This window comes from Parasteatoda tepidariorum, chromosome 11, assembly GCF_982258835.1.
Source record: "Parasteatoda tepidariorum strain Cologne lab strain chromosome 11, Ptep-v5.0, whole genome shotgun sequence".
Classification (NCBI taxonomy): domain Eukaryota; kingdom Metazoa; phylum Arthropoda; class Arachnida; order Araneae; family Theridiidae; genus Parasteatoda; species Parasteatoda tepidariorum.
In genome coordinates, this window is record NC_141765.1 from 4,406,893 (window position 1) to 4,419,341 (window position 12,449).

The 12,449-nt window shown below is 30.9% G+C and overlaps 1 protein-coding gene across 4 annotated transcripts in view; it reads left to right on the forward strand.

Moving 5' to 3' along the window:
• Positions 1-88: 88 nt before the first annotated feature.
• Usp20-33 (Ubiquitin specific protease 20/33) overlaps positions 89-12,449 on the forward strand; it is a 129,324-nt gene continuing 116,963 nt past the window's right edge. For 3 of the 4 annotated variants that reach the window (XM_071187340.2, XM_071187343.2, XM_071187341.2), the window contains exons 1-3: positions 89-570; positions 3,717-3,827; positions 3,907-4,102. In XM_071187340.2, coding sequence (XP_071043441.1) covers positions 490-570; positions 3,717-3,827; positions 3,907-4,102 — 388 coding nt within the window. In that variant the 5' untranslated portion in view covers positions 89-489. The remainder of the gene's footprint in view (positions 571-3,716; positions 3,828-3,906; positions 4,103-12,449) is intronic. The other variant, XM_071187344.2, reaches the window with a different exon arrangement.

The following is a 12,449-nucleotide window of genomic DNA, read 5'->3' on the forward strand; positions in this document are numbered from 1 at the left end:
AACGATGAAAACGATGATGTAATGGACCAATCAAATGCCTCTATTTATTAAAAAGGCGGTCAGCCAAGCAACAGCCTTTTATTCAGACAGTCTGCCAAGCTGCAGCAAATTGAGAAAAACAATGAGCTGAGATGGTGTACTTGTCAGAAAACTTGTCGCACCACCAATCCTATTAATAAATAAACATAATAGAACTCGTCGCACCTCCAATTTAAAGCGAAATTTTGCAATTACCTAAATTTTACTGCTATTTACGTTTAATATTTCTGTTTTAACAGAAATTTCGATTATTTCTTACAATGAAAAGTAGCAAAGTGGATTAGTTTATTTCGTTTGTCATGTAGATATTTTCTGTTGTGTTTTAAGAATGATCTCGTTTTTATTAATTTTGACTACAGAGGAAACTCTGTATAATTTCAGTTATTAGTTAAATTTTACACATATAGTTCTTTTAGTTCATGTTTATACTTCGGCAGTAGCAAATTCAGGATGAGTACTCCTAAGTCAAAATGTTCACATATTCATGTAATTGGCGATTATACAAAAGAGGATATTATAGGCAAGCAAAGTGTAAGTTTTATTTTTTCTTTAACAAGAAAAGAAAAAAACATAATAAAAAATTTTAAGCATAGAAATATGCGGTTTCATTCTAAAAGAGATCAAAAAATTGTCCGTAATTACTTTACACAAGGGAAAGGTGTTACATGATTTAAACCTCACTTCTCGAGCAGATATAAATAAATCTTTATGTAAATGGATCTTTATGCTTTGTTAAATAGTTTGATTATTATAGATTTGTTTTGCTTATAATTGCTCTACTTTTAATGTTGGATCTTGCTTTACTATTATTGTTCGTTTTGTTTATTAAGTTAAATTTAAATGTAGCATGATATTTTAAATTAATGACGAGCACATTTTCAGGGGGATATTTATGCTGGGGGGATTTGTTGGTACCTGTTTCAGTCAACTGAAATTGCTAAGTGATACTGTCTTTCAAGTTAGCCAATTCTTTATTTTTTTAGTTCCTCAAGTGCCACTGCCTAGTTGTCATCAAGTAAAGATTACCGATATGGAAATCTCACCAAAAGGCAATTCTATTTCTTCCCCACTCACAACACGAAGAAATTAATATTTTTGTTGAAAAAGAGGAAAAAATGCATTTTATGCAAGAAATATTATTTTACATAATGTGAACAGTAATAAATAGATCTATTCATAATTATGAAATACAAAATTATAAAATAGCCTATTCATACATATAAAATACTTCCATTATCTGTTTGTGCTAGCTGTATTTGCAAAAATGTCAAGGCATTTTTGCTGTGTTTTTTTTTTTTTTTTTTCATTGCAGTAAATTATTTAAAAATAGTGGGTTGGCTACAAGATTTACCCTTCCCTCTCGAGTTTTACTTATTCTGTATTGCTTTTTAGTTTACTATATGCCACCTCCACCAAAAGTAGGCAGCTGTTTTTCAGGTACTGATCCAGAGGTTCAGTTTTAAAATCAAAACTAGTTTTTGACATGACAAGTATTAAAAAGCCTAGTATTAAACTTCAAAAATCTGAGATGTTAGTCATAATGCAAAAGAAGTTTTAACAATGTTTTCAAAACATTAAAATAAAAAATATATATATATATTATTTTGCATACATGTTTATTTGTAATAAATATGTGCTCATATGTTAATGCTGTAATGTAGGAAGGTCATTCTCACTGAAAAGGTATAAATAGACTAAAATTTTTTCTTAAATTAAAGTAATTAAAAAAGTGTTAAAAATTATATAAATGCCTATATTTATTTTTGTTATACGCCCTTATAATAATGGTCAAGTTTTCGATTTTATTTTTTACAAGATTTAAAATATTTTAAATTCTGTCTTGTCCACGGAGGAGATGTAATAGTCAACGGAGGAGAAATTTTATGTTATAAAATATAAAATGTCAACAAAGACTAATTCATTAATTATTGGGTACAACTGATATGAGTTTAACATTAATAAGTAAATAATAAAATATTTCATTATTAGAGATAGAGCTACTTCCGATTAATCATGCTGCTATAAAAGGAAACACCCATTTTTCACCTAGGTGTACAATTTTTTAAGTAACTCTTACTGAATATTAATAAATTAAAATGTAAAGACTATTGAAATAAAAATTCAGATTCCACATGAAAGTTGAGTGTTTAGGGTACTCTTTTATGAACATTTTATGTAAGTTAAACATACCGTCATCCAAATAATGTTTTTGTTTTTTCTCTTTTCTTCTTGTTATTGTTTCTTTTTTCACTGGGCACAAACGGCTTGCTCCATCAATTTCTAGAAATTTAAGTGCATTTAATCACGATTTTTCTGATACAGATTTGAAAGTTTCTTGCTCTTTTTTTTTTTTTTTTTTTTTTTACTTCAAACAATATAGGGTTTTCTTTTAATTTCTGTCTAGCTTGTCTCCTACTAAGTTTTTTCTGTTCCCTTCTCTTTTGCATTTGAACATTTGATTGCTTTCTTTTTTTACATTTTGGTTTTGCCATTTTTTTCCTAAAGTTTGAAGAGAAAAAAAATGTTAAACATCACAGAAATTATTTAGAAAAATTGCCAATATTTACTTTTCCGATAAGAAAAAGTTAAGCTCTTTAAAAATACAAGCAAATTAACACATTTGTTCCATTTAAAAAAATATCAATTAAAAGAAAATAGTTTTTTAATTATTTGAATTGTATTATGGTTATCTTACACATTGTCTCTTCCATTGACTGTGTCTTCTCCTCTGTGGACTTGTTAAGTCCACGGAGGAGACAAAAACTAGTTCTTGAATTTTACTGATTTTTGATTTTAAAGTTACAAAAATGGCGCAGTTCTTTTTAGTAAATATACTATTTTTGCAATCTAAAATTCAGCTATCAAAAATAAAATAATTTTGTCTTACCTTCTTTATGATGTCCACGGAGTATACGGCGAGAACTTGGCCAAACCCCAGTTGAACACAACAATCCAAAACTGACACCAAAGAGAACAAAAAAAACTTGTAGTTAACATTAGAAAATAGAATGGTTACCTTTCCCAGCAGCTGTCTTATAGGGATTTCGCATATGCTGCTCTTTATTGCATATTAACCAAACTATATTAATTGTCCATGGAGGGAGATTTCATTTTTGATAGACAAAGTTTACTAGTCATTTATTTTATAAAAATAATTTTTTTTTAAAAAAATATTAAATAAAAAGTTACTATCAACATTTAACTAGTTAAAACTACAAAAATCATTAAAATAACATTTAAATTGTTTAACAGCCATTAAAAATTATTTTGTGTCACAGAGGTAGGGACGTCCACGGAGGGGATTTTGAAGTTACATTTATTAAAAAATAAGCATGAAATATTAAATACATTTAGCAGAAATGCATATGATTTGTTAGTTAGAACTTTGCAAAAAATATTAAGAAATCTGCTGTACTTCCTAATATTTATTACTAAGGGACTTAAAAAATCACCTTTTTGTGAGAATGACCCAGATGAAAATCTGGAGTCCTATTTTCTGGACTCTCTTATAATCTGGAGTCTGGATGAATTTTTCTAGGGCCATCCTAAGAAAGAGAATGTTTAATGGGTTAATTACCACCAGGCCCAAGATTGTTCTAAGCATAGTTTAAACTGCTGTTCAGTTCTTATTTAACAATATTCTGTTTCTTACTGTTATATATGTTTTGGTATTTCAGTCACCATGTGATACGTGTAAAACAGAAGGTCCATACTTGTGGGTGTGTCTTCACAAGAATTGCTTGTATGTCGGTTGCAATGGAAGTAACCACTGCCTGAAACACTTTTCGGTATTTGTTTGTTAAAACTGATGAATTTAGTTTCACTTTTCTCTTATTATCTAATGCTGACAGTACCTTATATTTTCAGAAATACAAAGAACATTCCATATTTTTAAACCTTACTTCATTGAGAGTATATTGTCTGCTGTGTGAATGTGAAGTGTTTTTAGAAAATAATGATCCCCCACTTCCTGGAATGCTTCCTGTTCACCCACTGATAAATAAAATAGATACAGATTCAGAGGAGGATATTGAGGGAAGTGATGAAAATTTAAAGCCTAGAGGTATATTTGTTCATGTTAAACTTTTTGTGCATAAAAAACTATTCCTTTTTATTTTTTATCATTCTTCAGTAAAAATGTCATCTTTTTTTCACACGTTTATTGCTGATAGCAATTGTTGATTTCAGATAGTTTTTGTTGTAGCTTATTTCGTGAGGTTGATTCTTAAAAAATAGGAGAGTAGAAATTTTCATCAATAATGTAATAGTCCCATGTTGGAACTAGTTTTTTCAAACTTTTAAATAATTTTGTACCATTGTGTTTTTTTTTAGCTATTATGAAAGAAATTTGTTTTCATCGAGTAACAGTTCTTTGAAAATCTAAAGGCTCATCATACCACGCTAGATTGTTAGGTCTTGCTAAATCAGGGTTCCCACGGTCCTTGAGAGTCCTTGAAAGTCCTTGAATTTTTTGTTGCTAAATTTAGGTCCTTGAAAGTGCTTGAAAAACGTCTTAGGTCCTTGAAAAACTTGATAGGTCCTTGAATTTGTCCAATACTGCCGGTGGCCCTTTTTATAAAACACCCGCAGATCTTTCTGTTTTGTTCCCGAGCTCTCTCACGTGGTTTTTAACGCCTCCGTTTCTAACCGGGCCTAGCGTCTTGGTGTCTGCCAAGCGCGCGGAGCACAGCAGACAATCAATGCTTTCGGGGCGAGACTCCACTTCATCTTCTGTCGCATATGCTTAGATCTTCTTTTTTCTTATCGAAACTGGAATACTCTCGAATTTCGTAACAATATGTACCTTGTAGTTTTCAATAAATTTGCCGTTTTACCATCCGCACTTGTCCTTACGTTTGCGTCATTTCAAAACTTTATTGTAAAGCGTATTCGCAAAGGCACGGCTTCGTATTTGTGTTATGTAGTTTAGACTAGTTATGCCTGGGAAGTGCTATTTTAATCCCCAATGGATGGATAATCAAGCTTATAAAGAATGGATTTTATCGATGCCTGAAAAGAAGTTCAGAGCCAAGTGCCGATTATGCATGAAGGAGATCGATATCGCAAAAATGCAAGAATCTGCTCTGAAATCACACATCAAAGAAAGGTAAAACAAAAAAGCAGTCTCATGCCCTGAGTTCTCTTTTTCCAAAGACATGGACATCTAATTCATCTGGTGTAAATACTCCTTCAACATCGTGTGCCCCATGTGAAACAGAAACTTTAGTGGCCGAGGTAACATTGTCTTCTTATCTGGTCAAAAGGAATGTGCTTGATGCTGAAATTCTCTGGAGTCTGAAGTGCATCACTAGTAATTATTCATGTAACTCCTGTGAAGGGATTAGTAAATTGTTCTCCAAAATGTTTGCTGATAGCTGTATAGCGAGACAATTTTTTTGTAGTGCCACAAAGTGAGCCTATTTGGGCTCCTTTGGATTGGCACTGTACTTCAAAGGGATTCTTATAAATGAGCTGAAGAATGTTGGTTGCTACACTGTACTCTTTGATGAGACGTTAAATCAGTCTCTACAATCTAAGCAGATGGACATTATGGTAAGGAATTGATAATAAAGTTTGCACTAAGTATCTTACCTCCCAATTTATGGGTCATGGAACTGCCGAAAATATTTTGTCCTCTTTTTACAATTGCATGAATGATGGTTAAAAGCTCTCTAAAATACTTCCATTATCCATGGATGGACCCAATGTCAATTGAAAATTCTATTAGAAGCTTCAGTGTGAATTAAAAGAGAAATATTCCCACCAGGTCATATTCATTGGCAATTGTGGATTACACATAACGAATAATGCTTTTAAACATGGTGAAAATGGAATATGTTCTTTCTAATTTTTATTTTCAGAAAGAATTTTTGCTGCATAACATTTTCAGAAGGTTGTGTAAATTATGGATGAATAATTTCAGAAACGATGTTTAATAGAGGAGAGGAGGGGGTTATGGAATAGTCATGGAATATGGAATACCTAAGATTTAGCTCTGCCTTTCATGCAGCCTTCACATGGAAATACACAGGATTAAAGGATTTCACCATTAACACCTCATTACCATTAGTTATAGATTGTGCTGAAAATGATATTGTGAAATCATATGTAAAACCAGTAGGGTTGTTTTTAAAAAAATATAAATTTTAGTCCATAATACATCAGTGTTTTCATCATAGAAAAAAAAATGAGTGAGAATTTCTTACCCTTTCTCAAAAACAGGGTGAGATTTCAAAAAGTTAAGTGAGATTTCTAAAAACTAAAAAAGCACAAAAACTCTTGAAAAAAAAATCATTTTCTTTAATTCTAATAAATTTTTGACGCCTTCTATTTTTTAATGCATTGAATATTTTTGGTGCATCATCATAAAAGATTTCGCCTTTACAAGGTATTTGTCCATCTTACATTAGTACATAAAAAATTTGAACGTCTTGCATGAAGAAACCTTACCTACCGTAAACACGTGGTTGCAGAGAAATGTGTTCTGAAAGGGGTTCCGTGGTTGTGTTCTGTTGTTCGAAAAGGTTCTGAACAATACTGGTAAATAGGGAAGCTAGATAACTTGGGGCAGATGTTGAAGATAATGAAAGATCCAGGAAGGGAAGTGAAACGGATTTTATTCTAAATGGCGTAATTCGAAGCTTTTTCCAAAAGGCGAGAAATTCGCGAATTTCGAAATTGATTTTTAGAATGCGAGAATTTCTCGCGGTAATCATTTCTTAATGCAAGAAAAGAAAAAATATGCGAGATTCTCGTGTTCTCGCGCTGTAGTGAAAACACTGTACATATACTCTCTTCTCTCTGTATAGGTAAAGCATTTAGGTATTATATTTGAAATTAATTATTGCCACAACAAGCATTGTTGCTTCTAGTAAAATAGAAGAGAATAATTTTTAAAATTGGTCTTAGATTAAGGTCCTTGAAAATTTTGTTGAGGTCCTTGAAAAGTCCTTGAATTTCAATCTCATCATAGAGTGGGAACCCTGTAAATCAAATTAAATTTGGATTAAAAGAAAATTGTTAATTTGAAATTAAAAAGTTTTCATCTAATCTTAAATTTTCTACTATTTTCAACTCTCGTATACTACAGAGCTTTGTTATACCAAAAAACTTTATACCCTCCATCCCTTATTTATTAATTTACAACTCAGTTTAAAATTTTGATACATCGAATTTAGGGACTGTCTACTAATTGTACAAAATAGTTGCATGCATTTTTTACTGGATTCATTGTCTTAGAATTTTCTATACATCATTTTTTTAAACAAATTATTGATTTCCCAATCCCTAACATTACAAATTGAAAAAATGAAAGTGAAGTCTGGTGGTAATTCGCTAATCTAGATTTTCATTACATTGTACACCATAGCTACACCATTTGCTTCATTTGTACACCTTAGAGCAGGGATGGGCAAACTTTTTTGGTCGAGGGCAAAAAATCGAGAGAAAAAAGTTTGGTGGGCCGAGTAAAAACTTCTAAAATTAAAAAAAAAAAAAGAAAAAAAACGATATACAAGCTTTAATTTAAATATTTAATGAGATGAATGAAATAGTGATTTTATTTTAAGAAATTCCTTACATTGAGGTTCAAAGTGAGATGTGCTTTCTTTAAGGAATGAGGCTAAATGCTTGTCTGTCTGTCTACTTCTGAGATGAGTTTTCCTAAGGTTCATAGTTGAAAACACTTGTTCACATATATAAGATGAAGAAAACATAGCACTGATTTTCTTGGCATGAGATATTAAATTTTGGAAACTAGCTTTTGGTAATGATTTGTTAAACTCAAACTTTGGCATATTTAGAAACAACTGCTCAGATTGCAACTCAATTAATTCAAGCTGCAAATCCGACCTCACTGTTTCACAATTTATATTGAAAGGCATGGTAAAAATATCTAATTCTGTTTAAATGGCACTAAAATCTGCATTCAAATTCAAAATGGAGTTTTTTCAAGCCATCTTCATAATTCTTTAGCTTTTCCTTATTTACTGAGGGTATTGAGTTTAAGTTCGAGAAATAAAACTTCTTATCTAGCTGCCCAACAAATAGATTAAGCTTCAGTTTAAAAGCTTTGAGATGGGCCCAGATATCATTGATGAATTGATTTTTCCCTTGCATCTTAACATTCAAGTTGCTCATATAACAAAAGATATCTGTGAAAAATTCTAAGTCTGAAAGCCATTCTGTATCTTCTGATATTTCGCACTCTGCTGGAGACTGTTTCTCATGGAAGAACGACACAATGTCGTCTTTCAGCTGCCAAACTCGCTCGAAAGCACGTCTTGCACTAAGCCACCTTACTTTCGTGTAATACAGTACATCAGAGTATTCAGATTGCACGGACTGAAGAAAATCTCGGAATTGCTTGTGAGTAAGCCCACAAAATTGAATAGAATTAACAAGCTTTACTACTGCATCAAGCACAGGTTTCATTTGCACAGCAGATTTGCACAGAGCATCTTGGTGTATAACACAATATAGAAAATTAACATTATTCCCTGGATAATTCTGATTAAATAATCCAAGGAATCTATATTTTTTGCCTGTCATAGTTTGTGTCCCATTAGTCGAAATGTTACATATTTTTGTTATGACCACTTTCAAAGTTAAAAACCTTTCCTGAAACTCACGAAAAATATCACATCCCGCGGTAGTTCCGTCTAAAGAACGCATACGAGCCAATTCCTCGGTAATTTCAAAGTTCTCAGCAACACCTCTTATAAATAACACTAATTAAACGCTATCAATAATATCAGTGCTTTCATCCATAGGCATTGAGCAAAATTTAAATTGTGCAATTTTTTACTCTAATTGTAATGTCAAATTTTTATCGATAGCTTTGATTCTAGAAGTCGCCGTTTTTCGCGATAAGCTTACAACCTTAAAATTATTTTTCATGTCTAGACATAAAACATCACAAACTTGGAGCATACATTGTTTCACAAACTCCCCACCCCATCACCGAGAGATTCATTAATATTAGCAATATTGTATGCTACAATGTAGCTTGCATGCGTAGCTGCTTCTGTTTATCTTCTTGAAAACATTTTGTCGGCCTGATAATTCGTTAAGAAAACTTTCTGCATTTTGTCTTCTTTCACATTCAGACATTGCTTCGTAGTTGGCATTCTTGCACAAGGCTGTAAAATGTCGGTTAATGTTGTATTCTTTAAAAACTGGTGCAGTTCATTGCAGATAAGACATGCTGGTTTATCTTTTACAACTGTAAAATTTTTTTTTCCAAGTCTATTCATCATTGAACGCATGGCATTCCGAATCAACTTTGCGTTTTTAGTAGCTATTTTGGGCTTAAAAATTTTTGCAAATAACTCACAAAAAGCACTAGCCATTTTATGCATTTAATAATTTAACCATTATTTACGATGACGTTATATTGGGGCAATCTTTCCAAACACAATAAATGTTAAAACTCACGCCAGCAGAAAAACCTCTGTCTGTCTCATGGAGCTTAAAATGCGCAGCCTGTCTCATGTGATGTACAATTAACCTATATTAGATTCCATATGTCTGCACCTCGAGGAAGACAAATGCTCTTGGAGCCAATCTACGGCTACTCTATAAAGAACTTCTGCTTCCAACATTTTTTCAACTGAAGCTGTCTGTACTAACTACAGTCGAACCTTGCTAACTCAAACCTCGATTTCACGAATTTTTTCAATATCTCGAAGAAAAAAAAATTCCCTTGAAATTTCCTATACACTCAATGTTACAAAAAACTTTATTTCAAGAATTTTTTTTTCTAATCCCTCGATAACTTGAATTTTTTTCCATAAATACTGTAGATTTTTTTTCTGAAGATAAAAAAAATATTCCAAAAAAAATTTACGAATGGAAAACCAATCCTCATAATGGTAAACTTTTTAAAAAAATGGACATAAGGACTCAGTAACACATTGAAATCACTTCTCTTAACCCCCATAGTCGAAATTCTTGTTTTATTGTTTCCCTATCTTTTCAGTCAGTTGCCATTAGGACTGGGCAATACGTCGATTCATCGGAAAACATCAATGTTGGGTAATAATAGCCGATCCGATGTTTAGGTTGGCGTCTTTTACGAAGCATCGGAAATTCCGATGTATGTGCGATGAGTACAATGTTTCCCGATGCCGCGCAGAGCGATTCTTCAGATTCAACATCGATGTTCATAGGCGCACGAAGAGCATTTCCCCCGATCCTGAGGCGACATTGATTGCCGTGACAATCTTTTCCTGTGTGTTTCTTCTTTCGCAAATTATCAAGTAACGATGAATTACGATGTGACTAGGAGTGAAACTAACTAATCGCCAATGAAAGATGAAAAAGTATTTTCTTCAATTTGTGCAAATCCAAGAATAAAAAGGATTCTCTGAGGATTATTTGTGTTTTGTTATTTGATAATACTTTGAGATAATTTTTGTCTTGTTGAAGAAAAGATCGTTTTTGATCTGTTCCAATAAAACTTTTTGTTTATTTATTTTTTTACCTATTTATTTTTCTTTGTTAAATCTAAAGAATTGCATTCATTCAATATGGATAAAATGTTTTCATTAATAATTTTGTATAAAGCTGCAATTTTGCATATTGACCGCGTTTTCAATTATTGAAAAATTATTATTATTGTTAGAAAATATAAAAAAATGTAATATTTTTGCAAAAACTTTTGGCAAACGAGTTTTCAAACGCAAATTTTCTTTTTAAGACAGTCGTTTCGTTTTTATTTCTTTACCATTTTCTTTTTCGACTTGATTGCTTTTCGATCTTCCTTATTTATAACGATTTTTATAAGACTGTGCAGTTAAATTTTATTTTCACGAAATATAGTTTAGCAACATAGTATTAAATTAGGTTAGCAATAATTCTGAAAATAAATTTTTAAATAATTGATTTTTATAATATTGAAGCCATAATAATTTCCATCGTATCCTTTTCCAGGAAATTTTGTTTTTATACTAGTTTTTCGCTATTTCCTCTAAAATATTGAAGGTTACTACTTTCAATATTTCTACTGCCTACAATAAATTATTGAAGGATATTCTTCAAGAAATTCTGGAGAATGAAAGGCCAAAAGGTTATACACATCAGCTGTTCTAAGTTTTCTGTCCTTCTCAATCCATAGTTTTTTTTTTTTATCTTTTTCTATTACGTTTTTTATTTTTAAATTGTTGGCTCAATGCGCATTTTGAATTTTATTTTATTTTTATAATTTCTGTTTTATTTTTATCTTTACAGTTTCCATTTTATTTTTACAGTTGGCTGACATACTTTGCGGCAGGCTAATACTTTTGGTCTATTGATATGATTTTTGCATATTAGGACCTAATCTTTAGTGGTTTGAGGGAGAGACCTCAAATATGCTAATTAGTTTAAGCAGACAATGTTTTAAATTACAAAGTGAGGCACAAAAACGTATTTATCTGAATAAATTTTTTGACGGATTATGATTCCTGACCTTCAAAATGTAAGGTGTAGTCGTAATCTGAGAAATATAGTCCTAATAATTTGGTCAGGAGAGCGATCGAAAGTTAGGATCTCTTGATGTTAATGCTGGTGTTTGCGTATTTCGTCATATCTTGAGAACTTTTTACTCGAATTGAAAAATTTTAGCACAAAATTATACAATTCGTTTATCCAAAGATAATTTTATGCAAAAATGATTTTTAATTCCTTTTTTTATTAGTAATAGTCGAAAAAAGTTTGAATTGTAAGGTATGCAATTTTTTTGATGAATATAATTTCTTGTTTTAAAGTAAAAAAGTTAAAAGCAATTAGTTGAATAGTTTCTAAAAAATAAATTTAAAAAAATCTGACTTTTTGAATTCTGATTACTAAGCCAAAAGTAAATTTTTTTTCATGCACTACACTCTATCCACAAATATCAAATATTAATTGCTAAAATATTCATGTTAAGATAAATTTATTACAATATAAAAGCTGAAAAAAAATGCACCAATTTCTTCTAATTTTATTTTCTAGAAAGATTATTTCTTAATGTAATAATTTTTAATGTGGTTTTGTCTAAGATACCTAACCATCTTAAAGATTGTTGAAAATTAACAATAATTTTTGTTTGGCTAAGGTTGAAATACTATTCTTTTCTTTTTTATTTTTACCCTTCTTAATTCATCCTTAAGGATAATTTACTCATTTTTTTCAAAGCTGCATGTAAAATTTTAATAAATTATTCATTTAACTTGTTAACTATTTATTCGTTACCCTTTTTCTTTAATTTAAAAACTTCCGATTTTTTTTGTGCAAAATCTGAAGGTTGAAAAGATGTGTTTTGTTTAAATTGAAAAAGACAGTCTATTGAATTATTTTAATCCAGAAGAAGAAAGTAATCAAAATAAAAATAATAATAAAAAAAAAAACATTACAAAAAATATTTTTTTCTAAACATTGATAGACCAGGC